The sequence below is a fragment of the Erithacus rubecula genome, assembly GCF_903797595.1.
Source record: "Erithacus rubecula genome assembly, chromosome: 11".
Taxonomy (NCBI): Eukaryota; Metazoa; Chordata; class Aves; order Passeriformes; family Muscicapidae; genus Erithacus; species Erithacus rubecula.
This window is the reverse complement of record NC_136663.1, coordinates 8897867-8922796: the sequence shown is the minus strand read 5'-3', so window position 1 is coordinate 8922796 and position 24930 is coordinate 8897867. Positions and strand designations below refer to the sequence as shown.

At 51.1% G+C, this 24930-nt stretch overlaps 1 protein-coding gene across 1 annotated transcript; it reads right to left on the bottom strand.

The window, feature by feature from the left end:
- Window positions 1–1194: 1194 nt before the first annotated feature.
- Window positions 1195–8537, bottom strand: NCL (nucleolin). Its single transcript, XM_079314909.1, has 15 exons — window positions 8292–8537; window positions 7583–7690; window positions 6723–7011; window positions 6254–6391; window positions 5699–5887; window positions 5433–5516; window positions 5045–5180; window positions 4667–4803; window positions 4205–4331; window positions 3858–3991; window positions 3380–3503; window positions 3140–3291; window positions 2527–2653; window positions 1862–2082; window positions 1195–1675 (listed from the first exon to the last, which is right to left on the bottom strand). Exons 1-15 carry the CDS (start codon window positions 8307–8309, stop codon window positions 1593–1595), a joined length of 2067 nt encoding a protein of 688 aa, XP_079171035.1. The 5' UTR covers window positions 8310–8537; the 3' UTR covers window positions 1195–1592.
- Between the last annotated feature and the right edge of the window lie 16393 nt (window positions 8538–24930).

Sequence of the window (24930 nt, the reverse complement as noted above, 5' to 3'; positions counted from 1 at the left end):
GCTCCGGCCGAGGCTCCGCGGCCCGCCCTCCCCTCAGGGACAGCCCTCCCTCACGGACAGCCCTCCATCCCCTCGGGCACAGCCCTCCCTCACAGACAGCCCTCCATCCCCTCGGGCACAGCCCTCCCCTCAAGAACAGCCCTCCATCCCCTCAGGCACAGCCCTCCATCCCCTCAGGCACAGCCCTCCATCCCCTCAGGCACAGCCCTCCATCCCCTCAGGGACAGCCCTCCCTCAGGGACAGCCCTGCCTCTCTCATGCACAGCCCGCCAAGCGCGGCGGGAGGCGGCGCGCGGGCCGGTGCTGCCCCCTGGCGGCCGCGCCCGCCCCTCCGACCATTTGCCGCCGGGCCGCGCGTGCGGCTCCAAAATGGCCGATGGCGAAGGGCCGGGGGAGCCCTGGGCCGGTGACACAGGGCACACGAACCCCACAGCCTGCGGCCGGCGAAGGGAGAAGTGGCCAGAGCAGGGTAGGAGCAGATCCCAGCACTGGCAGGGGCCAAACGGCAGAGCAGGGCAGGGGTAGATGACACTCCAGGACCCTGTGCCCAGGAAGGCTGAGCTGCACAGCCCTGCTTTTCTGTGCCCGTGTTTTATACACCCACAGCTCTGGAGTACATGGTAAACCAAAAGCTGCCACTGCAGGACAGCACCTGTGCCTGGCTAGAAAAATTGGCCAGTGGCTACTGCCACTGTCACTCCATCCCCAATCCTGAGCCTGTGAGAGGCAGGGCAGCAGGCCTGAGTCTAGTTTAGTTAAGTTACAAACAAGCAGCCACTTAGCCCAAACTCCTGTTCATGTATTTGCTTCACACTCAGGGGCAAGAGGAGACAATTTGGAATGAAGCATAAGAGAAAACGCCTCTAGGAGAGAGCAACTGAATGCAGGGCCTTAGTACAAGATCTGATTTACTTTGTTTAAAAAGTAGAAAAGCAATTGCCTAGCAAGCACCATCACAGCATCTTCAGTTAAAAAGAAAAATAAAATATAGTTGTGGTTACAGAGCTTACCTTGACCATCATGATCTTCTCCCCTACTTCCTGCTAACACAGCACACATACACTGCTGGGAGCTGACACGGGCTAGAGAAAAGCAGGACAGAAGCTGCTGCTGTGACACAAATAACCCAAAAGAGGGAAGGCTACAGCCTGTTTTTCTCACAGCCTGGCTTTAGTGGCACAGAAGTAACACGAACCAGTTTAGGTCCTTTAATCTGTCCAAGACAGGGTGCTGAAGCACAGATGATAAAACATTCTGCATTTTTACAGCAAAAATGCTACAGAAGTTTATAGGAAAAAAAAAAAATTGTACATGGGTAAAACATTATAAATTCAAGACAACTCACAGACAAGGGGTAAATTCCCACATCTATCACTCTTTGTTTTAAAAAGTTCATTTGAACAGGCAAGCAGTCAAAATGGCTTGCTCTCTCTTCCTTGAAATGAAAATTTTATCTTCCAAGTGGCTGACAGTACTGCTTCGCTTCTTGGAATGTCCTCCAAAGGCTCCGCTAAGATCAAAGGAGAATAAAAGCCCCCGGAGTCCTTTCAGATAGTCTCGGAGAGCAGAAGAAGGGAAAGGAAAGGGGAAATTTATTCAAACTTGATCTTCTTTCCTTGCGGCTTGTGATCTCCACCTCCTCCTCTGCCTCCTCGGAAGCCACCTCGTCCTCTACCTAGAAAGAAAATTATTGCAAAAAACAGAGTTTTAGTGGTATGTATTCCAAACCCATCCCAGCACAAAACAGAAAATAAATTCACATCCAATGCTCTGGGGTAGCCCCACACCATAACCCCAAGAATGGCTTTGAGCTTAATTCTGAGTACACCCCCTCCAAACAGCAGCATGTGCTTCCTCTTACCTCCAAATCCACCTCTGCCACCACCTCTGCCACCAAATCCACCTCTTCCTCCTCGGCCACCTCCTCTGCCACCACGACCACCAAATCCACCGCCACGCTGAAATTCACCCTTTGGCTTGGCAAAATCGAGGATCACTTTGTTTCCATCTATCTCTCCATCTTCCATGGCTTCTTTAGCTGCTTTGGCATCTTCTGCAGAGCTGAAGTCCACAAACCCAAACCTAGGAAACAGGTTACAAGTGACAGTCAGCCACACTCCATGAGCTGCAGCTCCACCTACAGGTTCCTGACAGAAATAATCTCAGAATCAAACATGAGCATTTCTGCATCTCACAGGATGTCACTTGTAGGACAGCAGTGGCTAATCACAATCGATGGAGCCCCATTGTGAGTTTGCCAGTACTGAGCAGTTAATCTTCTTCTCGTGCGAATCCATCAGCTGCCACGAGATTTGTTGGCAGGAAGGAGCTCATTGAGAAGAGAGCACGTGCTACCCTCCACTAGTGGACCCAAAGCAGTGTGTGTGTGTGTTCTCTGCTCCCACCCTATTTACCAGTTTCATAGAACCACCCACAATAACATGAGAAACAGCCTGCATTGCAGGTATCAGCTGAAGTGAGGTACTCTGTAGCACCTGAACCTATCCCAGGTGATGTTTAACCCACCCTTTAGATGATCCAGTGTCTCTGTCTGTGACTATTCTGGCGCTTATTGAGCCTTCAAACGATTCTCTTAACGTCTCCTCTGTGGTGTCCTCAGAAAGGCCTCTGACAAACAGTGTTTTGCTTTGCTCTGTGAAAAGGGAACACATTCAGAAGTCATTCAGCCTGAGCAAGGGAACCTTCAGCTTCATAACATCACATCCAGCTTCCATTTCTGGCTCCCAGACCTCTCAGAGACAAAGGGCTTGTTTTCAAGGGACACCTCAAGCACCTGAAGTTCATGGAAACTTTTTCAGGACTGCAGTCAGAGCCTGACATCAAAGGATTTCCATCAGCCAACCTAATACTTACAAATTAAATTTGCCCCGCAACCTTTTTTAAAATAGATGCTTGCACCTTATCAACAATGATAATAACTAACTGTACAGACACTGCTGGATCAGCACTTGACTATCTAGAGGAATTTGACAACAGTTTCATCAGCAGTTCAGATAATCAGTCATCATATCCAGCACACTTGTTTATATTTGACTCATTATTTTTTTTTAAAGCAGCCCCAGATTTGCCTGGATAGTGTCCTCCCAACACAGCTGGAGATCAAACATGAAACACTCACGATTGAATCCTCCTCGAGCATTTGTGTTCCCTTTCTGCCATGATGGTGTACTGAATTCCAGTCTGATTGTTCTGCCTTCAATATCTGTGTTGTTATAGGAATTGAATGCCTCTTTGGCATCCTCAGCTGTGGCAAAATCTACATATGCATACCTATGTGGAGAGCAAGAATCCAGTCAGCCTGGGAGCAACAAGAAATTTGCAATGCCAGCCTGGGGGTCAGAACAAAGGCACAACATACCCTTTAGGCCTGCCCTGGTTGTTCTGTGGCACCTTGATGGAAGAAGCTTTCTTAAACACTGCTTGGAGAGTCTCTTCTGTAGCAGCATATGAGAGGTTGTTGACAACTAGGGTCTTTGACTCTCCTATGGGGAAAAGTTAGTGCTGTTAAGTGCAAGTCTGGAGAAGGAGTGGTCTCTTCTTCTAGTTACCAGACTCTGCCAAGGGTTAAGAATACTTGTTGCCCTTTCCTCACCTCAAGGTGAGGCACAAAGCCAAATCCAACCCTTTTTTATTCGCTGAGACCAGTTGCCCCCCCTTGTCTGAAACATACACTGGAGATTTAAAATGCACAGGATGCAGAGCAGAAGTCATACAAAAGATCTAGTATCTTAATTTTCTTGCAGTATTTTAAGTTGCCATACCCCCAGGACCTTCTGAAACAAGTGGAAATGAATCCTGAATGTCAGCTGTATGCATGTTAGCAGTATGGGAAGTACCTTTATGATGTTCTTGCTGGCTCTTCTCTCCAGTGAAGTCAATGACCACAGCACGACCCTCAATTTCTGTGCCCTGCTTCTCCTCCAGAGCTTTGTTTGCCTCAGCTTCTGTTTTAAATTCAACATAGGCCATCCTACAGCACAGAAAAGAATGTAAGCAAACACCTCCTTCCAGGAATGGCAATATTTGCAAATCACAGGGGAAAGATGCAAAAGAAAAACGCTGCAAGAAGTAGGACAAGGAATGCAGCAGGTTCCTTAAGGGAGCCAGAGGACATGTAAGCTTATCAGAATATGCTCAGAGCTAGAAAAACAGCAAACACACAACAGTCCTTGCAGCTACACACCCTTTGCTGTTCCCATCCTTGTTCATCACTATCCGGACTTCCAAGGCATTTTCAAACACCTCCCTGATCTCATCCTCGGTCAAGCGGTAGGGCAGGTTCTTCAAAAACAGCGTTCTGGCTTCTCTCTCTGCAAAGACAAAGTTACTATCAGGTTACCAGCTAAAAATCCCTCCTCATCTACACTGCCAGTTCAGTCAGACCCAGCAAGCTGATCCAGCAGAAATTAACAGCAAGCATTAACATTTTCAGAAGCTACAAAACCAACTGTAACGAAAGTTAGGGAAACTACTGTACCTCTCTTAAGGGCATCAAGTTCAAAAAACAAGTACCAAAGTTTCAGAAAGAGACCTATGACTTCCTTAGCCCCCCCAAACTATTTATTTGGATCACATTTGCAAATACTCCAGTCTAAACCTGCACACCCATATGTAAGTATTTTAGGAACTCTTTATTGGGCTGTACCTTTCTTGTTTTCTTTCATAGTTTCCTTGCTCTTTGCTTTTTCCACTTTGATTTCCAAACCCATGAACTTCTTTCCATTCATCTGGAGAGCTTTATCCAGATCCTCAGCAGATGATAAGTCCACATAGCCAAACCGCCTGAAAGAACAGCATCCTTGAGATCTCAGCAGATCCATCTCTGGCAGCAAAGACCAAAAACAGAACCCCAACACCCAACTCAAGGATCAGGTCCCTGCTGGTCAAGTTCCAGGCAAAGTTAAGCCCTCATCACTAACAACCACCCCAGCACACTGAGGGGAACCAGCACACTTGCACCCCACTAAACAAATCAATGATAAAAAAAGAGAAATAAGCAGCAAAATTCTACTGATGAACTCACTTGGAAACACCAATTCTGATGTCTAAAATTTCAATATTCTTCTTTCCAAAGAATTCTCTGAGGCCAGTCTTCAGTTCATCAAACTCCTTGGTGCAGACCAAATTTGAAACAAATATACAGAAAGATGATGTGGGCCCTTTAAATGAAAAGATAACATTTTTTAAGGGTTAAGGCAGCTTTTAAAACTGGGAGCCAGACTTCAGACAGCTTTAGCACATCAGTTTTTGCTCAAGAGTGGCATCATATTTCAGTATTAAGTCCCTCAATCATCATTTGTGCTAGGAAACCCCACCCCTGACATCTTGGATGTTCAGAGTTACATTCCTCATGCAACAGTCCAATCATAGTCCATCAAACAAGCATCATTTAATGAGCCCACACCACTTACCATCTGTTTTCTTCTTCTTGGGCTCTGGTGCACTTTTATTGGCCATTTCTTTCTTCCTCTTTCCAGGTGCTCCTTTGACAGGTTCTGTGGCAGAAAACAATACAGAACTTTTCCTACATTGAATCAACACAGGAGCATTCATCTTTACACCAGTCATACATAAGACCTTCTCTTGTCACTCAGCAGCTGCTCCTAAGCACAGTAATTTTGTTCAGACATCCTTCCTGCTATTAAAGTGTTATGGTTTCAAAAACATTTAAACTCACTTTCATCCTCACTTTCCTCCTCAGCATCCTCTTCATCCTCCTCCTCTTCATCGTCATCCTCATCATCATCCTCTTCATCTTCTTCCTCATCATCAGACTCTGCTGCCTTGGCTTTCACTGGTGCAGCCTTGGCTGGAGTGGTTTTCTTCACTGGAACAGGGGCTGTGTCCATGGCTTCATCTTCAGACTCTGAAACAAGACAAGCACAGTATTCACACAGTTCCACATTAAGCTCCTTTTGAAACGAAGAAAACAAAATGCTGTTAAGCAAAATGCTTCTCATGTCTTCTTAAGTTTGTATGTTCTCAAGAAGAAAGTTTAATACAGTTAATTTTTACGGAAGTTGTCTCTCTTCCTCAAGTTTTACTGCATAAAAATAAAAACAAAAACCAATACCTGTTCACCCATAGTAGGAAATTTTACTAACAATAGGGAAATTAAGACCCATTAGACAACAGCAACCAGTTAAAACCAGCTTAGCACACACTGCATCACTCCCATTATCCTTTAAGCTGCCTCCCTCCCTCAGCTCCCTGTAACTGTTAATAAACATACCATCCTCTTCTTCATCGTCCTCCTCATCATCCTCCTCAGATTCCTGCTTTGCTGGCACAGGTGCAGGCTTTTTGGCTGGTACTGCTGCAGGCTTTTTGGCTGCAGGCTTCACAGGCATTGGTGGTTCCTCTTCCTCATCTGCATCAACAGCACGAAAATATTGACTGCTAAGGTACAATGGATAAGTGGTATATGCACAAAGCACTTAGAGCTTCTCTAAATTTTGTCCAAAAGTTCAGGAAAGAGCAATCAAGAAACTAGGAGATGCTTTAGAGGCTATCTATGGGCAGCTGCAACCCAAACTCTCCTCCAAAGTTCATTATTGTCCACCTCTCCTTTGTAAAAATTCTTTAATCCAAGACAACCCCCCCCACCCCAAGCAATACAGATCTTTCAATTCCAAAGATACTCGCATTTAATTACTCGATTGAACTGGCTTTAGTGAAAGCAAATTTCAAAAGTAACATACCAGAATCTTCTTCATCATCCTCTTCCTCATCATCATCTTCGTCATCCTCTTCATCATCTTCTTCACTCTCCTCCTTCTTAGCATTCTTTCCATTTTTTGCTCCTTTGGGTAGGACAGCAGCCTTTTTAGGCGTTGGAGCAACAGCCTTTTTGGGCTGTGGTGTAGCCACAACCTTCTTTGCAGGTGTAATTGCCTTTTTTGCAGGAGTAGCAACTTTTTTTGCAGGAGTTGCAGCCTTCTTGGCTGGGGTAACAGCAACTTTTTGTGGTTTCTTCTGGGGGATCATCATCTGAAAGACACATTAATGTAATATTCATGCTGGCCTGTTTAAGCCACCATTACTTCATTATCAGACAAACAGTAACTGAAATTTAAATCCTTCTGACAGTTTCTATTAAGTTACCTCAAATACCCATCCTGATAAGTCAATACAGCACAAACCCAGTTTTTTCATGTTTTTAAGAGCCTACTTATAGAACACGAAAGCACCTTTACATTCCCTGGTCCTGAACCAATCCCAGTGATGCCTAATAGCATTCACCATCTTTGAATTTTTACACTTGAATATTTTCTGCATGTGACAATCCTCATGTTGCTCACTACTAGAATAAATAAGTACCCACTTGCTTATCAGCTTTAAGACCCCAGTAGTACTTCCAAAACTCTGGAACTACAGACTTAGCAGTTGAGCTGGTTTTCCCCGTACTATTTTTGACTTCATAAAATCCAGTTTATTCTTTAGCCACAGTTTAGTGAGGAACACCGACTGCTTATTAACATCCTGTTACAGTGTAACCCACAACCCTCATGATACTTCTGTAACACGTGCATAATTTTGACTCCATCTCTAGATCAAGCACCTCTTCTCCGCTGCTTTCCTCTAGTTCGGATGATTCCTCTTCCTCACTTTCCTCAAACTTTTTCGGGGGAAGAGCCATTTTTTTCTGTTTCATCTGATTCTTCGGGGTCTGAAAGAGAGCGCGAGCAGCACGTTTAGCTCCCGTGCTCACGCGGGTCGCCTGCGAGCGCTCGCTGCGGCGGGCAATTGTTCCCACCACGTGGCCGCCCTCCGGCCCCCGCGGCGCTGCCGGGGATGGCGGGGTCGCGCCCGCCGGTGTGCGGGGCCTTCCCGGGGCAGCGCCGCGCTCCCACGTGCTCGCTGTGCCCGCGCCCCACGTGGCCGCACTGTGACGTAGCCCCGCCCCGCACCCCGCGCGCGCTCGCACGCGGGGCCCACCCGCGCCCCTCACACACACACGGACCCGCACCCGCGCCCCGCCGCGCTCTCCGCTCCCGCCCCGTATCCCAACAGCGGCCGGCGCACGGAGCAGAGCGGGACCGGGGGGAGGGGGGGGATTGAAAACGCTGCCTCCGGGCCCGCGGCCCCTCCCCTCGCCGCCATCTTCACGGCGAGGGAGAGCAGGCCCGGAGCCACCGCGCGGCCCGAGCGCAGAGCGGCGGGAAGGCGGCGCGGCTCCATTCCCGATACGCCGCCATGCTCACCCACCCGCCCCGTCATGGCGGCGTCCGTCCGCTGCCACCCCAGCGGCTGCGCCGCGGCGCCCTTACCTTCGTAATCTTCACCATGATGGCGGCGGTGCCTGGCGGCGCAGGGGCGGCGGCCGGGCTGGTTCGGGAGCGGGGTGGGCGCGTCCGGCGAGGCGGCGACGCGGGGAGATCGGGCCGCGGGCGAGCGGCGGGAGCAGCGGGGACACGCGGGCGGCCGGGCCGGGCACTGACACGAAAGAGCGAGCGCGCGCCCCTTCCGCCCCCTTTCCTTGCCCTGCGCCAGGCCCCGCCCTCACCGCCCCCGCCCCGGCCAATGGCCGCGCGCGCCGCACCGCCCGGCCAATCGCAGCCCCCGCCCCTCGAGCCAATGCGCCAATCGCCGGCGCTCTGCCATCAGCCAACCGCAGGGCGCGTTACAGCCCCGGGGCGTGCGGCGGGGGGAGAGCGCGGGGGGGACGCACCGCCCGCCCGGGGGCACTCGGCGGCAGCCAATGGGATGGAGGCAGCTCGGCGCCTGCGCGCTGATTGGGCGGCGGGGCCGGACCGGGGGACAGCACGTGGCGAGCGGCGGCCACGTGTGGGGCCGGGCGGGGGTCCCGGGCCTCGCCGGTCCCGCCCGGGAGAGCCGCTGCCATCCCCGGCAATCCCCGCTGCCATCCCCGGCAATCCCCGCTGCCCGGCCCGCCCGGGAGAGCCGCTGCCATCCCCGGCAATCCCCGCTGCCATCCCCGGCAATCCCCGCTGCCATCCCCGGCAATCCCCGCTGCCATCCCCGGCAATCCCCGCTGCCCGGCCCGCCCGGGAGAGCCGCTGCCATCCCCGGCAATCCCCGCTGCCATCCCCGGCAATCCCCGCTGCCATCCCCGGCAATCCCCGCTGCCATCCCCGGCAATCCCCGCTGCCCGGCCCGCCCTGCGGCAGGTCGGTGCCCGGCGTGGAACTCTGCCCGAGCACGCTTTTGCCTTCCGATGCGAAACTGGGCTCGCCCCAGCGCTGTCTCTGCCCCAGTGCTGTCTCCGCCTTGCCCCACATCCACTCCCTGACCCTCGGGAGGCACTAAGCACCCGTGGACAGCTTGCAGGAGCATCCGTAGGAGCCGGTCAGTGTGCTGCTGCTGAGATTGCAGTTGGCACAGGAGCACTCTGCAGTTGCCATCCTCCACTGCTTCAGCCTGGGAGAAAAGGCCCAAAGTGCAAGAAAAAAGTAAGCCTGTGCTTGCCTGGTGGATGCTTTTGAATTCAGTTGCTGCAAGAAAACACCACCTTTCACGCTGTGGAATTTTTCCCAGTGGCTAAAAAGTCAGGATAAAAATGACCCCAGGGTCATCACCCCTGTTTCACTTGTCACTCTGCTGGCGGGGCTGAGTGCTGCCTCGCCCCTACCTGACACAGAGTGGCCTCCATTGCTGGGATTTCCCCACTGCCTTACATCCCCTACCAGTTCAAACTGGGCATCCAGCCAGCTCCTGGGGGCTCCTGACTCAGACATGCTGACTCTAGCAATTTGGCCTTCCAAGGCCTACTTGAGATAAGCACCTGACTTGAGACACAAGAGATCCTAGTGAGCCCTAGAATAAAAATGCAGACTGTCAGTGAATGCTGTCCTTCACAGCCCTAATGTCCTTGAGGGGACACCCCAGGGTTGTTCAGTGTCACCTGAAGCAAGGAACACACTGTGGGTGAGGCAATATACCTGGCTCCTAGGCTGTCTCCTCAGCTAGGAGAAACAGTTTCCAGGCAAGCTGAGCCCTAGCTAAGGACACCTGCTCACTGAAAGGTGACAGGATCAATCAGCTTCTCTAGGAATAAGCCAGGCTTGTGGAGTCTGCCACCATCAGCCAGTGTGGGGAGGGAAGGAGCTGGAACAGAGTGGGATACTGCCCAGGTCCCAGCCCTGGTCACATACATGCAGGCAGATGTGGATCCCATCTGGGAAAAGCCCTTTGTAGGGCAGCTGGACTCTGCCTGTGAAACAGCAATGCCTGGCTCATGTCCCACTGTGTGCTGCAGGAGCTGTCCCCAAGCAGGGACACTGCATGGGGGAAGCAGAGACACAAACCAAGTGTGGCCCAAGGGGATGCAGAGTGATGGAAGACAGAGAGACCTGAAAGTGACTTTTAACTGCCTGAAGCAAGAGCTGATTGCACTCTCCTTACGGTGCATGTGGTGCAACAAAATCCTGTACCATGATTGCTTGAGCATCTCTGCTGCTGGGGCTGGCCTTGGTTCCTCTCCGTGCTGTGGAGGGTTGATTTGCCATGAGAAAGGTACAACTGTTGCTTTAGCCGGGGGCGGTTTTGGCAGCTGGGACACTGCGTGTGTCCAATAACAGTGCCAGCAGTGGGATCTGCAAAGGGATGGGCTGGCAGCTGGCCAGTCTTGGTTCCCAACCCCTGCAGGGGACTTCTCAGTACGGCCTGTGTTCTGTCTCTTTCCCAGCAGTGTGTTGGAAGGTTGTCCTTGCCTCTGGCTTCTCTGAGGCTGCAGCAGAACCCAGCGTTTGGGGGAAGGAGCACAGAACCCTGTGCAGAGGAGTGAGAACCAATGCTGCCCACAGGGCTGTGTCAATCCATTCTCCATGTCAATCCATGCTCTGTATCAATCCATGCACTGTGTTAATCCATGCTCCATGTCAATCCATGCTCTGTATCAGTCATGCACTGTGTTAATCCTTGCCCTGTATCAATCCATGGTCTGTATCAATCCATGCACTGTGTTAATCCATGCTCCATGTCAATCCATGCTCTCTATCAGTCATGCACTGTGTTAATCCATGCTCCATGTCAATCCATGCTCCGTGTCAATCTGTGCACTGTGTTATCCACGCACCATTGAGCAGGTCTGGATATGGCCCAACCCTGCCAGCTGCTGTTTTGGCCAAAAAGAATGCTGCAAGGGTGAAAGTAACCAGGACGTTGCAGATGCCAGTGTTTAGGCTGGGCTGTTCCCTGTATCCCATGTGTGGCCAGGATTTCAGTCAGCCCTAGCAGTGGGCAGGAGGACGGACACTTGTCAGAGTGGAGCAAGACCAGCCTTTTTCTGGGGCACACCACATTGCAGGGCTGTCCCAGTGGCACAGCACAGCCCAGCTCCTCTGCAGGCAGCTCCGGGAATTTCAAGGCTGGGGGAAGTCTCCCAGAGAAGCATCAGCGAGAGGTGTAATTTGGCTGAAAGAGCAGATTTAACAGCTCTATTTGTGCAGTAAATATACTTTAGGTCCTTTTATGGCTGTCTCTTCTAGCATGCTTGTCTTGGGAGCGTTGATCGAATTCCACAGTTAAAGGGAATTTAGCTCGTTCAGTGGAGACCCCAGAAGGGATTTGCCGCAGATTCCCAGTTTCTGGCATAGCAGACACTCAAATCCAGTGCTTTTCCCGAGCCTTGCAGCGCTAGGAACGCCTTACCCGGCTGCTGCTGCCCAGGGCTGGCGGGAGCTGGGCTGCGAGGCAAACACGGCTCCCCAAAATCCAGGAAAATTTGGCGTCCAGCTCGCGGGGGAGCCCCGCAGGGGTGACAGATGGGGTGAGCGAGTGTCCCCAAACGCCCTGCTCAGCCTGGGCCGGCCGAGGCTCTGTGTTTCCACTAGATGGTGACAAAAGGCTGCCGGTCCCGGGTGGAGCTCGGGACCCCCGGCTCCCCCCCGCGCCTCCCTGTGCGCTGGGACACCCTGCGCTGCTCCTCCGCTCCCAGCGCATCCCGGGACGCGCCTGGGGCTCGCCGGACACAAGCAGCAGTCGGGAGAGAACTTTTACCTGTGGCCAGTGCAGGCGTCTGCTGCCAAAAAAAATTGTCAGGCATCTCCAGCAAACACCCAGAGGTGCTCAGAAAAGAGCTGGAAAAGCAATGAAAAGTGTCCCTGAGCACCCCAGCCTGGAATCACCTGCTATGTGGTCTGAGTTGTGGCCACATGTGTATGGCATGGCAAAGGTGGCAGCAAAAAAAACAAAAAAAAAAACCCCAAAAGAATTTTAAAAACCCACAAAAAACCAACAATCTCCCATCCCCCCCCCCAAAAAAAAAAACACAACAAAAAACCCAACAGAAAACAACACTATAAAAACAAATTTACCAATCCCAGCAGAGCCAGGCACTCAGGGCTTGTCCTCTCTCTTCCCAACTGCACAGTTCTCCAGGCCCTGATTAATGCAGTACAGAAAATGAGATGGGACTGTATAGTAGTCTAATTAAGTATTTTCTTCATTATCCTGCTGTCTATGCCAAGAGAAGGATGACGAGTATGAAGTGGGTGCAGGGCTTGCTGTGACAAATGGCACTTAATTCAAGTAGCCACAGAAAAGAGCAAGTCCTCTGCCTTGAAATGGGCAGCTTGGGACACACTGGCCTGCAGTGACTGTCAGAATATAGAATTTCTTCTCTGGGAAGCATCCTTTCTTGAGATGGGATGCTACAGGAATTGGCATGTGCCCCCGGAGCCAGGCATACCCACTGTCACTCTGGCAGATGCTGGATGACCCAGCACATCCCTGTGCCATTTCCTGGGGTTCCTAGACAAGGAAACCTATGGGTGACTCCCACAGGGAGTTTTGTATGTGCAGATTTAGTCACCACATAACATCCAAGTATTCCTTGTAGTGATAATATCTGGTATACTGCAAAAAAAAAAGGGGTTTTCTATTTCCAAAAGGAGCCAATTCCCCTAAGATGTCTCCTCTAGCAGGCCAGTTTCTCTCCGCAACATCCCTTGCCTGGAGCTGGCAGCAGGATCTTGTGGTCTGCCTGTGAGCCCCCAGGAAGCCCACACAGCCACCCAGAGCCTCCCACCAGGTGGATTCCCCTCTGGTTCTGCTCAGCAGGAGAAAAAGTGCAGCCCTGGAAAAAAGGATGTGTGGGAGGAAAGTGGGACTGGAAGAGGATGTGTAGTAGGTGCGAGATAAAGAAGACAAATCAGGATTGGGAGATGTGGAGCAGTTTGGGTGGTGAGAGGAGGTCTTGGGAGCACCCTTCTCTCTCCATTGGGGTAGAGAAACTCCAAGTGGAGAAAGTCAGTGAGATGGGAATAGGCAGGCATTTTGAAGCAATGCATGCAAATCCTTTATAACCCAGAGGAAGTAAATCTGGCGAGAAGCTACAGGTGATCCCAGTTCAGCAATGCCAGGCCAGCAGCCAGAGCATATCACAGTTCCCTGCATTCCCTGCACATTCCCTGCATCTTCCTGCATTGCCCTGCAGCTCTTGGGGAGGCTTTCCAGGGCCTTTGTGGGGACAGCCCAGAGGGGGAAGCTCCTCTTTGCATGGGCATTTCTGTGTATCCTACTCATCTTCCAGAGCTAGGGCAGTAGGGGACAGGATCCAGACAAGCACTGGGTCTCCAGGGATGACTGTCAAGACATCCAAGGTAAAACATCACCACACTCTTGTGGCTCAGCACATCTGCCCCTTGTACAGCCCCACAGGGCAGTGACCTGGGGCTTTGTCTCAGTTTGTTCACGTTTTACCTGCTGGAAGCTCCCTCTGCTCCCAGGTCTGTGTTGGGCTGTTTCCATTTCACGGCAGTTCCTGGGCACAGGGCCAGCAGAAGGCAGACGCTCTGCCTGGAACAAACCCAAACCAGGGGATTTTTTTTCCCTTTTTTCCTTCTCAATTATAAAAAAAAAAAAAAAAAAAAAAAAAAAAAAAAAAAAAAAAAAAAAAAAAAAAAAAAAAAAAAAGTAGAATCTTTGTTGAATTCAAACTAGAAAAGCAAGAGTGTCCCTCCACTCCCCTGCTAAGGTCACCATATGATCCCCATAAGGACTGTTCACTTAAGAATTGAACTTAATGATCCTTGTGGGTTCTTTCCAACTCAGAAGACTCTGTGCTATCAAAATTAATTTTTGTGTTTGCATCTGAGTGAGGGGGTGAGCTCAGCCCTGCTTGGAAGCCACATGCAGCCTCACTCAGCAAAGGCAGTGAGCAGCATGGCAGGTGAACCTGGGGCTGCCTGGTGTCCTCAGCTCTAGAACCAGAACAGAGCCAGGTGACATCAGGGAGAGCAGAGCCACACACACACACACGTGTCTCCAGTATAACATGTCCCAGCCTCTGCCAGGGAGCAAGAGCCAAAACTGCTCTAGGAAACAGGCATCAGTGCCAGTGGGAAGTGCTGGCTGGCTTCTTCAGCTCAGTGGGAAATGTTCTATCATTCCCCCAGAGAGCTTCTGTCCTGTGTTCTCCCAGCTAAAGGTGCCCACTGAGCCTCGTGCATGCAGTTTGCAAAGCCCCTGCCCCAGCTTGCTGCTGTGAGGGAACAGCCACCCCAAGAGCTCTCATGGCTGCATGGTCCAGCCATGGGCTGAGCTTTTGGAAAGGGTTACTTTGCACTTGACTGTGCCTGCAGAGCTGAAGAGACCTGGGCAGGTGTCAAGGTGTACAGACCACTTGTGAGCCTGGGAGGGGTCAGATCTTGGGAGTCAGGGAGACTGAGCCCATCCAGATTTCACCATCATCTGCCCCCCTGCAGCAAGCTCCATCAAATGAGGTTAAAAGTAAGAGCTGAAAGTACTTTTCCAGCCCAGACCAGTCTCAGACTGTTTGTTCCTCATCCCAGCAGCACATTGGGCTTACCAGCTCTCACCACAGAAATTCCCACTTGCAGGATGTGAGATGAAACCACTGCTTTGAAACTTCCTACGACCGTAGCTAAAAATAAGACTCAGAACAATAATTTCCCCACTGTGGGTGCCTCAGACCTGAAAAACCCAGTCCTGAATGACCCAGTGGTGTCTCATTTAGCTGGGCAAGCTGTGATCATGATGTGTGCATCCTGGGAGGGAGGTGAGAACATGGTTTCTTGGGGAAAATTCTTCTCCTTCCCATCCTGTACAAGCCATCAGCTCATCTCCCTGTGTACGAGGTGGCAGAGGAAGCCTAAAACAGACTGAAAATTGCATTGAAAATTACACTGCATCTCTCCTGCTTGGTTTTAATTGTAGAGCAAAGAAAGAAGCCCATCGATTCATCCCGCTGGGTAATTAAATGCTTAATGCTATTGACTATAAAGACATTATGGTTCAGCAGCCCAACACTAATGCATTAATAATCACTTATATCATGGCAAGGAAGGGGCACGAGCTGCTCCTGAGGAACACAAGAGTTACGTGGAATGGGAGCACACAGTGAAAAACCTCAGGGGCTGATCAGTGTTGTGACAACCTGCAGGAGCAAGAGCTCATCCCAGAGAGCAGGGGAACAGGGAAGGGCTGCAAGGACCATGGAGGAGGGGGCAGCCCTACCCCAGGGAAGTCCCCCTGGCATGGAGTCTGGGCTCTGAGCATCACTGCTGCCCCCAGCACAGCTCTAGGATGTTGTCAGCCATGGGATCAGGAAGATGAATCTGAGCAGTACAACCCTTTTCTAACAAGCCATGGCAAAGGCTGGAGAATGTCTGCCCACCTCCTGCCAGGCTCTACATTCCCAATAATTAGCTATCTGCTTTAGCATATTGTGCTCATGATGTGGAGCACAGGGCAGAGCCTGTACATAGCCTGGGATAAAGCATAAAAGTGAGCTGAGTGAGCACTCCAAGCTGGAGAGGCCAATTTGCTTGCTAGGAGAAGTAAAGTCATCCCTCAGAACATGGTGTGCTGGTGGCTACTGCACACTTCCCAAGAGGGCTCACCCAGTGAAGGGACCTGCAGGGACCTCAGAGCCCAGCACATGGCAGGAATCCCATGGCCCATGGGCAGGGGGGATGCTTAAGGGCCATTTATAGAAGGTGGAGGAAGGAAGGACCTGCAGCATCATGGGGAGAGCAGCCCTTTTCAAGACCATCCTCTGCTGAGTTCTTTTCGCCTCCCCAGGATCGAGGCATTGTCCCTCCAGCCATGGCACACTGGGTTACCCTACCTGCAGGCACTTCAGGGATGGAGCAGACACAGCCTAAAAAGCTGACAGAGGCAAAATTTCCACCTAGGATTTCAAATCCAGGTCAACAACCCCCTGCCCAAGGATAAGGGGAACCCTTCCTGACCTCCAGCATGAAAACCAAAAGCACTTGCAATTTTCTCTGAGCAAATCCAAGTACAGATCATGCTGTCAAACCCTTATTTGATTTGTGTTTCTGGTGGCTCTGCACCATTTGCCTTCATTACTTTCTCTGCCCTGTGCCATAGTCCAATAATGCAGCATCTGCCCAATAAAAGGTCCATGAATATAATTTACAAGTAGTTGGCACCTTCTGCCTTGTCTGGGAGGGCGGGCTCCCTGTGTACACTGCTGATTGGAAAAAGTGTGGATTTTACAGTCATTCTCAGTGGGGTAAATAACCTCTGAACACTGTTTGTAACTTGATTTATCTTCATGAGGTTGCATTTCTCCCAAACATTTGATTCATGGCTTGAAATTGAACCTCTTTAAGTATATTTCTTTACAGAGTCTTGAAAAAAAAACAAGTCTGGGAAGAAAGAGAAGGGAAGGTGCTTTCTTACAGCTCCAGGGATGAGGAAGAAGGTGCCTCTGGTGCTTTAGATATATCTGAAGGGGAACACTGAGCCAGGGGAGAAGGAGCAATGCTGCTCCCAGTGTCCCACCTCCCCAGGTAAGGCAGTGACTGGGTGAGCTGCTGCATTAACTCCAGAAAAGCCTTTCTGAGACTGAGAATACACACCTAGGTTGGTACATAAGTGTGTGTAACAGCCTCAGTGAGGCTTTGTTGGGTTATTAGGAAATTAAACATTTCCTGAGGATGCTGTGAGGGTAAGGGAACACATTGCTGTGTCTCCACCCTCCCTGCAGCAAAGGGCAGAGGTTGGGGGCTGTGCTGTGGAGCAGTGCTTGCTCTGCACCCTTTTCCAGGAGCAGAATGAATCATCATCACTATGGATGCCAAACCCTGTACCCTCATTGCCTCATGCCTAAACTTGCTGAAATTGGTGCAGGTGGCATCACCCTGTGCCTTTGGGCTGAGGAGCTCCCAAACCAGTCCTGCTGCCTTGCTGGGGCTCATCCTGTGCCTGCATCCTCACCCTGGCTCTGGGTATCACTCCCAGGGAAACTGAGCTCCTCCTGCTTCCTGATGCAGGGCCAGAATCACCCAGAAGCTGATAAAAGATCCCCAGTGGATGAGCCACAACCTGGGAGGGAGAAAAACCTGCTTGCAAAGGGAGATCTCACTGGGAGAAAAGTCCAGAAGAAAAAGGGGAAATTTAAGGGAAAGTCCAAACATTTCCAGCCACAATGGTGCCAGGTTTCTCTATTTTAATGGGTTTTCTTTGCCCCCATCACACTGTGAGTGAAGGCTGCCTGTGCAAAGAGGGGAATGGCAGTTTCTGTCCAGGGCTGGCCTGAGCCCTCATGAACACCTTCAGCAGTGCAGGGCTTAACACAGAGCTTGGTCTCACCAACCATCTCCTGCCAAAGCCTTGGCCAAAAAACAGGCTGGGGCTGTTGTAAAGGTTCTGCAGACTGGCAGGGGACCAAGTGTGGGGACCAAGAGCTGTTCCCACTTTTAACACAGAAAGGGGAGACAAGTGCATCCCCAGGTCCCTGCCCTGACACCAGCTTTGCTTGAAAAGCAGCTAAAGGCAAACCTTGGTGAGTCTAAAAGTGCACTGAGCTGTACCTGCACTGCCATGGCTGCAAGATCAGTGCAGTGCAGCCTGAGCTTCACCCTCCTGGTACTGAAAGGTGCATTCAGCACAGAAATGACTGGAGGGTGCAGAAAAGCACCAAGCAGGAATAGTCACACTTTGCTGACTCATATTGAGCCATCTCTCTTTTGCCCAGTGCCTCAGACCAAAGGGGCACAAGATCAGGACCTGTTTTTCTGCCTCTACTGCCCTTGTTCTCACTTGCAGAAAGGTCCTGCCACCACTGAGTCTGGAGTGAAGGCAATAAACAGGAGGGTTCAGAGGTACAGCACCAACATGGGGGCTCACAGCAAAATGCCTGGTTGTTTTCTGGAAAAAAAATTAACTCTTCCTTTTGTGGAATAAGCCTGATTTTGTGGGGCACAGAGCAGCCTCTTGGAGGAGGGAAAGTTGGAGCAGAAGGTCCTGAAGATGCCAACAAGTGCCCTGTGGCCACATACAGCTGAGTGTGCCAGCTGCCAAAACCAGTGGCTGTGGGGTGAGCTGTGAATTCACACCCTCTGGTGCTGCAGCTCAGGAGGGGACACAGCTGAAGCAAGTCCTTGGCAGAGCAGAACTGCAGTGGGACCATGTCTCCCTGCAGTCTGTGCTTGGAGATGCTCTGGCTCCCTCTGGGTATTAAACTGAAAGGATACCAGATTGCTTGACCTGGGCTTTCCTGTTGTTTTAAATTGTTGTCCCAATTCCTGGCTCGACCACAGTGACCAAAATAGTCATCATTGACACAGAGAAGCTGAGTGTTGGGACATCCTGAATGGGGTTGAATATCCCCATACCTGTTTCTAGTAGGTTTGGAGAGGAAACCATGGACTATGCAGAAGGTGTCTCACTGCTGAGCCCAGCCTCTCCCAACACACATCTGCAGAATGATATTGCACCAGTGTGAGCCAAAGGACCTGTTCAGCTCTGTAGCTATTGGGCTGGGGAGATGCTAAACTTCTGGGGCAAGGAAGCAAGCCAGGAGCTGAGAGGAACAGCAAGAAGACACAGAGAATTCCTCCCAACAACTGAGACGTTCACCCATCAGACCAACCTCAGCTTCAAGGGTAGGTGGTTTCCTACTGCAACCACTGGCTTTTGGAATAGGGTTAAACTGTTTTATCTCCCAACTCTGTCTGCACAGAGACAAAAATTGTACTTCTAGGAAGAAAAACTTTTAAATGGTTCTACTGTCACACCCCACCCCACTGGGTGCAAATGGCTAATTTTCATTCCAATTATTACCACTTGCTGTGTTTTCTTTCTTTTAGCCTTTTGCTGCTGTATATCTAACTCAACCATCCTTGACTGAATCAGTAGAAATGCATCTTATCCATCTCCTTTCTTGCACAGGAAGGGCCTGAAGGAGTCCTCATCCAGCCCTCATCTTGCAGATGATGCTTGAGCACAGCACTTGCTGCTGTGTTTCAGGTTCCTGCCAGATGGACTCACCGCCTGTCAGTCGGGATTGCCACAGAAAAATAGGAACTAAACCCAGCTCAAAGCATTTGCTTTTCCATCTGTGCAAGGCAGTTGTTTAAATCAGTGCCGGCAGAGAGTTTGGAGCTGATGCCAGAATAAGTTTGGAGAAGTCAAGAGCTGTAGAGAGATGTGGATCTTCCTTTAGCCAGAGCAGAAATCACTGCAAAACACCAGAGCAAAGAGATCACAAACCAGGATGCAAAAAGTCATCTTCAGCCTGGCATTGCTAACAGGATCCCAAGCTGGCTTGGGGCTGTAGGTGTGGGAGAGAAGAGCAGAGCAGGCAGCAGCAATATCCTCCCCACCTCTTATTAATACAGCAGTGAGGCTTGATGGGGCTCCTAAATTATAATGTCTTTCTTGTCATTAACTTGATTTCTTTCTGGTGACAGCAGCAGCAAATTGGTCCCAGCTGTTCTGAGCAAGGGAATGAGAAATTAAAAGGAATTAAACGAGCCAAGTGCTGGAGTGGTTGGTGTGCAGGGGAGGGGAGGGGAGGGGGTGCTCTGGGCCAGAGAGGGGGGATGGGATGGGATGGGATGGGATGGGATGGGATGGGATGGGATGGGATGGGATGGGATGGGATGGGATGGGATGGGATGGGATGGGATGGGATGGGATGGGATGGGATGGGATGGGAAGGGATGCAGTGATGGAGATAGTGGGAAATGCCAGAAAGGAGAAATGGGCTCAGGGCTCATGTTTCTCCCTGCAAGCAGGACACAGAAAAGCAGGTGCTGCCACGGTGAGGTCTGTCTGGGGAGGGGACAGCCCTGTGTGTGCTGAGGCTGCTGCCATGCAAGAGGACACATGGAAGCTCCTCAGGGATTCCCCCCTCCGAGGAACATTCCCTGCCTGGGGATGAAGGAGGGCAGTACTGATGAGCTTCTTTACAAGCCAATATGAGCAAGTGTCAGGCAGCAAGGAGTTTTTATCAGATGTTCTGGAATAGGTCAGGTACAGGAACTGAGGAATAACAGATTTATGTCTGTGTCTCCATTTTCTGCTGCCTGTTGGCAGCTCTTGCCCCTGAGGCACTGCCTGCCCTGCCAGGGCATGGAGAGGGTCTTGGAGAACCCATCCATCAGTCTCTGCCAGATATCTGCTGGGAACCTGTGTCCTCCATCCTGGCAGCCCCAGGCTGATTCCTGTGTGAAATACAGCATTTGACCTGGCTTGTAGCCCCAGGGCCAGCTGGAACCATCCTGTGCCTGATGTGAGCTCAGGGGGAGGGGATGTCTCATGCTCAGTCTCAGCATCGTTAATTTGAGATGGTCATTAATGCGACACAGTCACTCTGCCCGACCAGGAAAGATAAGAAAGATGAGCTTGGCCTCCAAATCCTCTCAGACAGCTTTCCCCAGTGTGCCACATTAAATAGTCCTGAAGTGAGAAGAAAAACTCTCCCTGTCTGCCACGATAAGCACAAGGAGTGATAAACCCACGTAATTAAAGTCTGCCACTGTAATAATGATGCAGCAGAGACAGCTGGAGTCGAGCCCTGAGCCTGGGTCCAAACCTTGGGTTTTACTTGTTTTCATTCAAACTTATTTTGGAGAGATTTGGCCCAAGCACTGCTGGGTGCGAGGAGGGAGGGGAAAATGCCATCTGGGCATGGTGGAGTGGAGGAGCAAGGGCTGCTGTTCCCTTCCTGGCTGTAACACAGAGAAGCCTGTAGCAGAAGCAAATACCCTCAAAACCGTATTTGAAGAGGAGCTGACCTTATGGAAAAGCACGTGGTTCATAAGGAGGCATTTTTCCTTGAGGCAATACACCATTGCCCTTAGGAGCCTGGTCAGGGACAATAGGACCAGAATCACTGGTCCTAAATATATAGAACACTAGATAAAAGTTAGCTTTTTCCAGTCTGGCCTTCCCAGCCTTCCTTTTCATGCTGGAATTTTGTCCACCCCAATGAGTCCCAGAGGGCTGGTGCCCCCTCATCCACCACATCCCACCCAGGTGACCAGGGCAGACCCTGGTGTATGCTGGGGACCCTAAGCACAGCTGGTGGGGCTGTAGCAGAGCTCTTTGCAGACTGTTGTCCTCCAGGTCAGTCTCAGGGCCCTGAGCCCAGTCCCCCCAGTCCTGCCAGCAACCACAGCCAGTTGTTAGCAGTCCCCTCAGAGCTCAGCCATCCAGCCAGCTTTAATCCACTTACTGTGCTGCTAATTATCTTTCCTCACTTTCATTTCTTAACCAAAGTGTCCCCATGAACAAAATTAAGCCTCACACAGGCTTCTCTGACATAAATTCTGCCATCTTTAGCAACCACACATTTGCTGCAGGAGAAGGTGTGGGCTAACCAGCCTGTCTCTTCTAATCAGTGGGATTTTAACCCTGCTGGTGAGGTTTTAACCCTGCCCCAGCCTGTGAAGGTGCCCAGTGGCTTTAATGGGTTGCCCCTGCTAGACTGTGGGGAAGGGCACTGTGCAGGCAGCTCTGTCCTTCCCCTCACCCTCCCAGCAGATTTCAGACACAGACCACACAGTCCTTCACCTCTTAGAGATGCCCTTTGTCCCTCTAGCTCCAGTGTTTTCCCTCCCAGTGTGCCCCAAGGTGGGATACAAGGATCCCATCACTTCCCTGCACGTGGCCTCATCCCTGCAGGGCTGTTGGGGTTGCTGTGACACAGAGGAGACTGTCCCTAGGTGACAATCACAGAGCACCACTGCTGAGCCAGCCTGAGCATCCAGAGCTGCACCTGAGCTCCATCCAGGCCTTGGCTGGGCTGTGCTCCCCACGCTGCCTCTGCCCTGCCTCCCTGCAGGGGCTGCCTGGAAGCTGATCTCTGTGACAAGCCTGGCTCGTGGGGCAGCCACTGAGAAACCAGGCAGGAAGATGGGCTGCCTCTGGTATGGGCCTAAAAACTGAGCCCAGAAGTGTCCCTGTGGAGCAGAATCCAATTCTACATACATACACCAGGGGCTGGACCAGAAAACATTCAAAGGTCCCTTCCAGCCTGAACTGTTCCATGATTCTGTGATTTCTTGCTGTCTGTTTGCCTCCCTGCCTGTCTGTCTTGTGCTGCCCATCACCATCTGTAGGCACTTGTTGACTTTTCACTACCACCACTAGCCTGGAATAAGGGGAATAAATGAAATATGGTTTAAAAAGCAGCCTAAGTTCAAGCCCAGCACATTTTCTTGATGTCTACATTTTCCTGCTTCCCTCCTCCCCAACAAAGGCTGGGATCTTGGTGGGAAAGGCTGCATCCATGGCTGGACAGCCCAAACCTGCCCCCCTGCCCAGCCCTAGACAGGGACTGCTGATTCCCAGGCTCACAAGGGCTTTGCCAAATTCACACTGTACCAGTTTTCCTCATCCCATGGCTGTGTGAAGGAAGGGAAAAACAACCCTTCCCTTGAAACAATTTTCCCTTGAAAAGGGATGGCAAAAAAAATCCACTGGCACACTCTGGAGCCATTTATCATGGCTGCAAATATACAAGGCAATTGCTGTAAAACTTGAGTTTGGCTCAGTAAAGGAAAAAAAAAAATCCCACCCCATGCTTGTTGCAAACAATCACAGCACAAAAAAAAAGCCTTACAAGGCAGGGGCAGCCACATAGATGGATTGCTTTTTAATCCCCAAAGCTATGGTGATAAATCTTTTCCCTGGGATATTTATATATATATATATCTTTTCACTCTGGAGATACTGTGTCACTCAGGGCAGAGTGGGGGGAAACAGCTCCAGAAGCTGAGCAGGCACAGAGGGGCTGGAGGGCTCTCCTGGAGCCAGGAGCAGGTGATTAGGCAGGAGCTGGCAGCTGGACAGAAGCTGCTGTAAGCCTGGGAGGACAGATGGACAAGTTTTGGGGAGCAGCTCTTCAGAAACAAAGTGTTTGGAGAGGAGATGGTGGCATGGAGCCCAACCTGACCACGTGCTCCAAATTGCAGGGACAGAGATGTTTCTCCCAGCTCCGAGCAAAGACACAGAGCAATGGCATCCACACATTCCCTGCATATCCTGACCCCTTAATTTGCCTCTTCTCTGTCCCATCTGGGGTTCTTTGGGCTCTGAAATATTTATTTGACTCCCAGGCAGTGTTTTGGAATGCTCCTTCTTCCTAAGGATCCTGAAGCACCAGTCATTCCCCCTGGCCAGTTACATCTGTGGGAGCAGTGGGAACAACTTGCCCATCCTTTCCTTCTGCATTTCCCCATCCCACAGGGCCCTTTGCTTCTATACCACCTCCCTGGGAGGAAAAATCCTCTAATTTATACTGGGAAGGTGGTGGGGGCCAGGCTGATCCTGAGGGCTCAGGGCAGTGGGGAATATTGTTCTTGGAGCAAACAACTCTGTAATTTCCCTTTCTGGGGACTGCAATGAGCCTGAGGCAGGAAGAAGTCATCAACCACTGCCTTCCCAGTGTGGAGAGGTGTAAAATGCTCTTCACAAAGCCATTCTCCCTGAAGAGATCAGTTCATTTTTTATTAGGTTTCATGCAGATTTTACTATTAATTATAGGATTAAAGGACTTGCCCAGCAGCCTTTGATTCCAGCATCTCTAGGGAGCCCTGCTGGCATGTGGTACCCAGGAAGTTTCTACATCATCAAAACCCAGTGGGGGAGCAAAGTTTGCCCATACATCTCCACCCAGGAACTGCCACCAGCCGTGCTGCAGCTACATGTCTGACAAGCTTTTGGAATGTTTGCAGGGTGATCCTGCTCTAGCTGTGCATGTGGAGTCAGTGGTGGGGCAGCCCCAGCATCACCACCCAGGGATTGAGCTGCATATTCCCCTTGTGCATCTCAGAGAGGAGAATTTGGGATCACCAAGGAGGTTGGGGATTCCCTGGTCAGGAGATGTCTGGGCAGCTGGGAATTCAAGGTTGGATAAAGGCAGAGCCAGTGCCTCATCTTTCTGGCTGCTCTGCACTCCATCCCAGCCGTGCTGTAACTGAGGATCCTGTAAGAAAACCCTGGGAACACACACTCTGACATTGACCAAGGTGCTTGAGCTGCAGCAGCCACAGCTGTGTCCCTGCACAGCCTGGCTGCTCAGGAGCAGCAGCACAAGGGACCCCAAAGCTCCACACAGGCATCACCACATTATAAAATAGTATTGACTGCCTATTAAAAAGCCATTCCCTGGAGATTTGTGGCTGAGGAAGCAGCTGGGTGAAGTGAGATGGGGCAATAATGGCCATCAAGGAGGCATCAGTCACATCCACCCACGCAGCAGCAACAAGGGGCCCCACATGGCTGCCAGGGTGCTGTCCCCTGCCAGGACTATCACCAACAGGAGAGAGAGAGGATGAAACAGACAGATCTCAGTGTCCTCAGCCACACTGACATCCTCCAGAGAGAGGGTGCAAGTGTCAGCAAGACCCTGAAATGCAAAGTTACTGCAGCCCAATGGCCACCCTCACCCAGCAGCACCCATCAGGACCCTTCAAGGGCAAGGAAGGGCTTTGCCCATGGCAGATCTATCTGGCTGTGGGATGGGGAGCAGGGTAAGCCAGCTGCTCTGCCTCTGAACTGGGGATTGTGTAGATGGGGGCAGGAGGGAGTGTACAAGCCCCAAACCCTGCCTTTTCTTGGTCACTGGCCTGGCTGTGGTCCCATGTAATGTGCTTAGGAAGGGCTGGAAGCAGAGCAGCAGCTGCCAGTGCTCTGCCTGGGGCTTGCTCATCCAGTATTTCT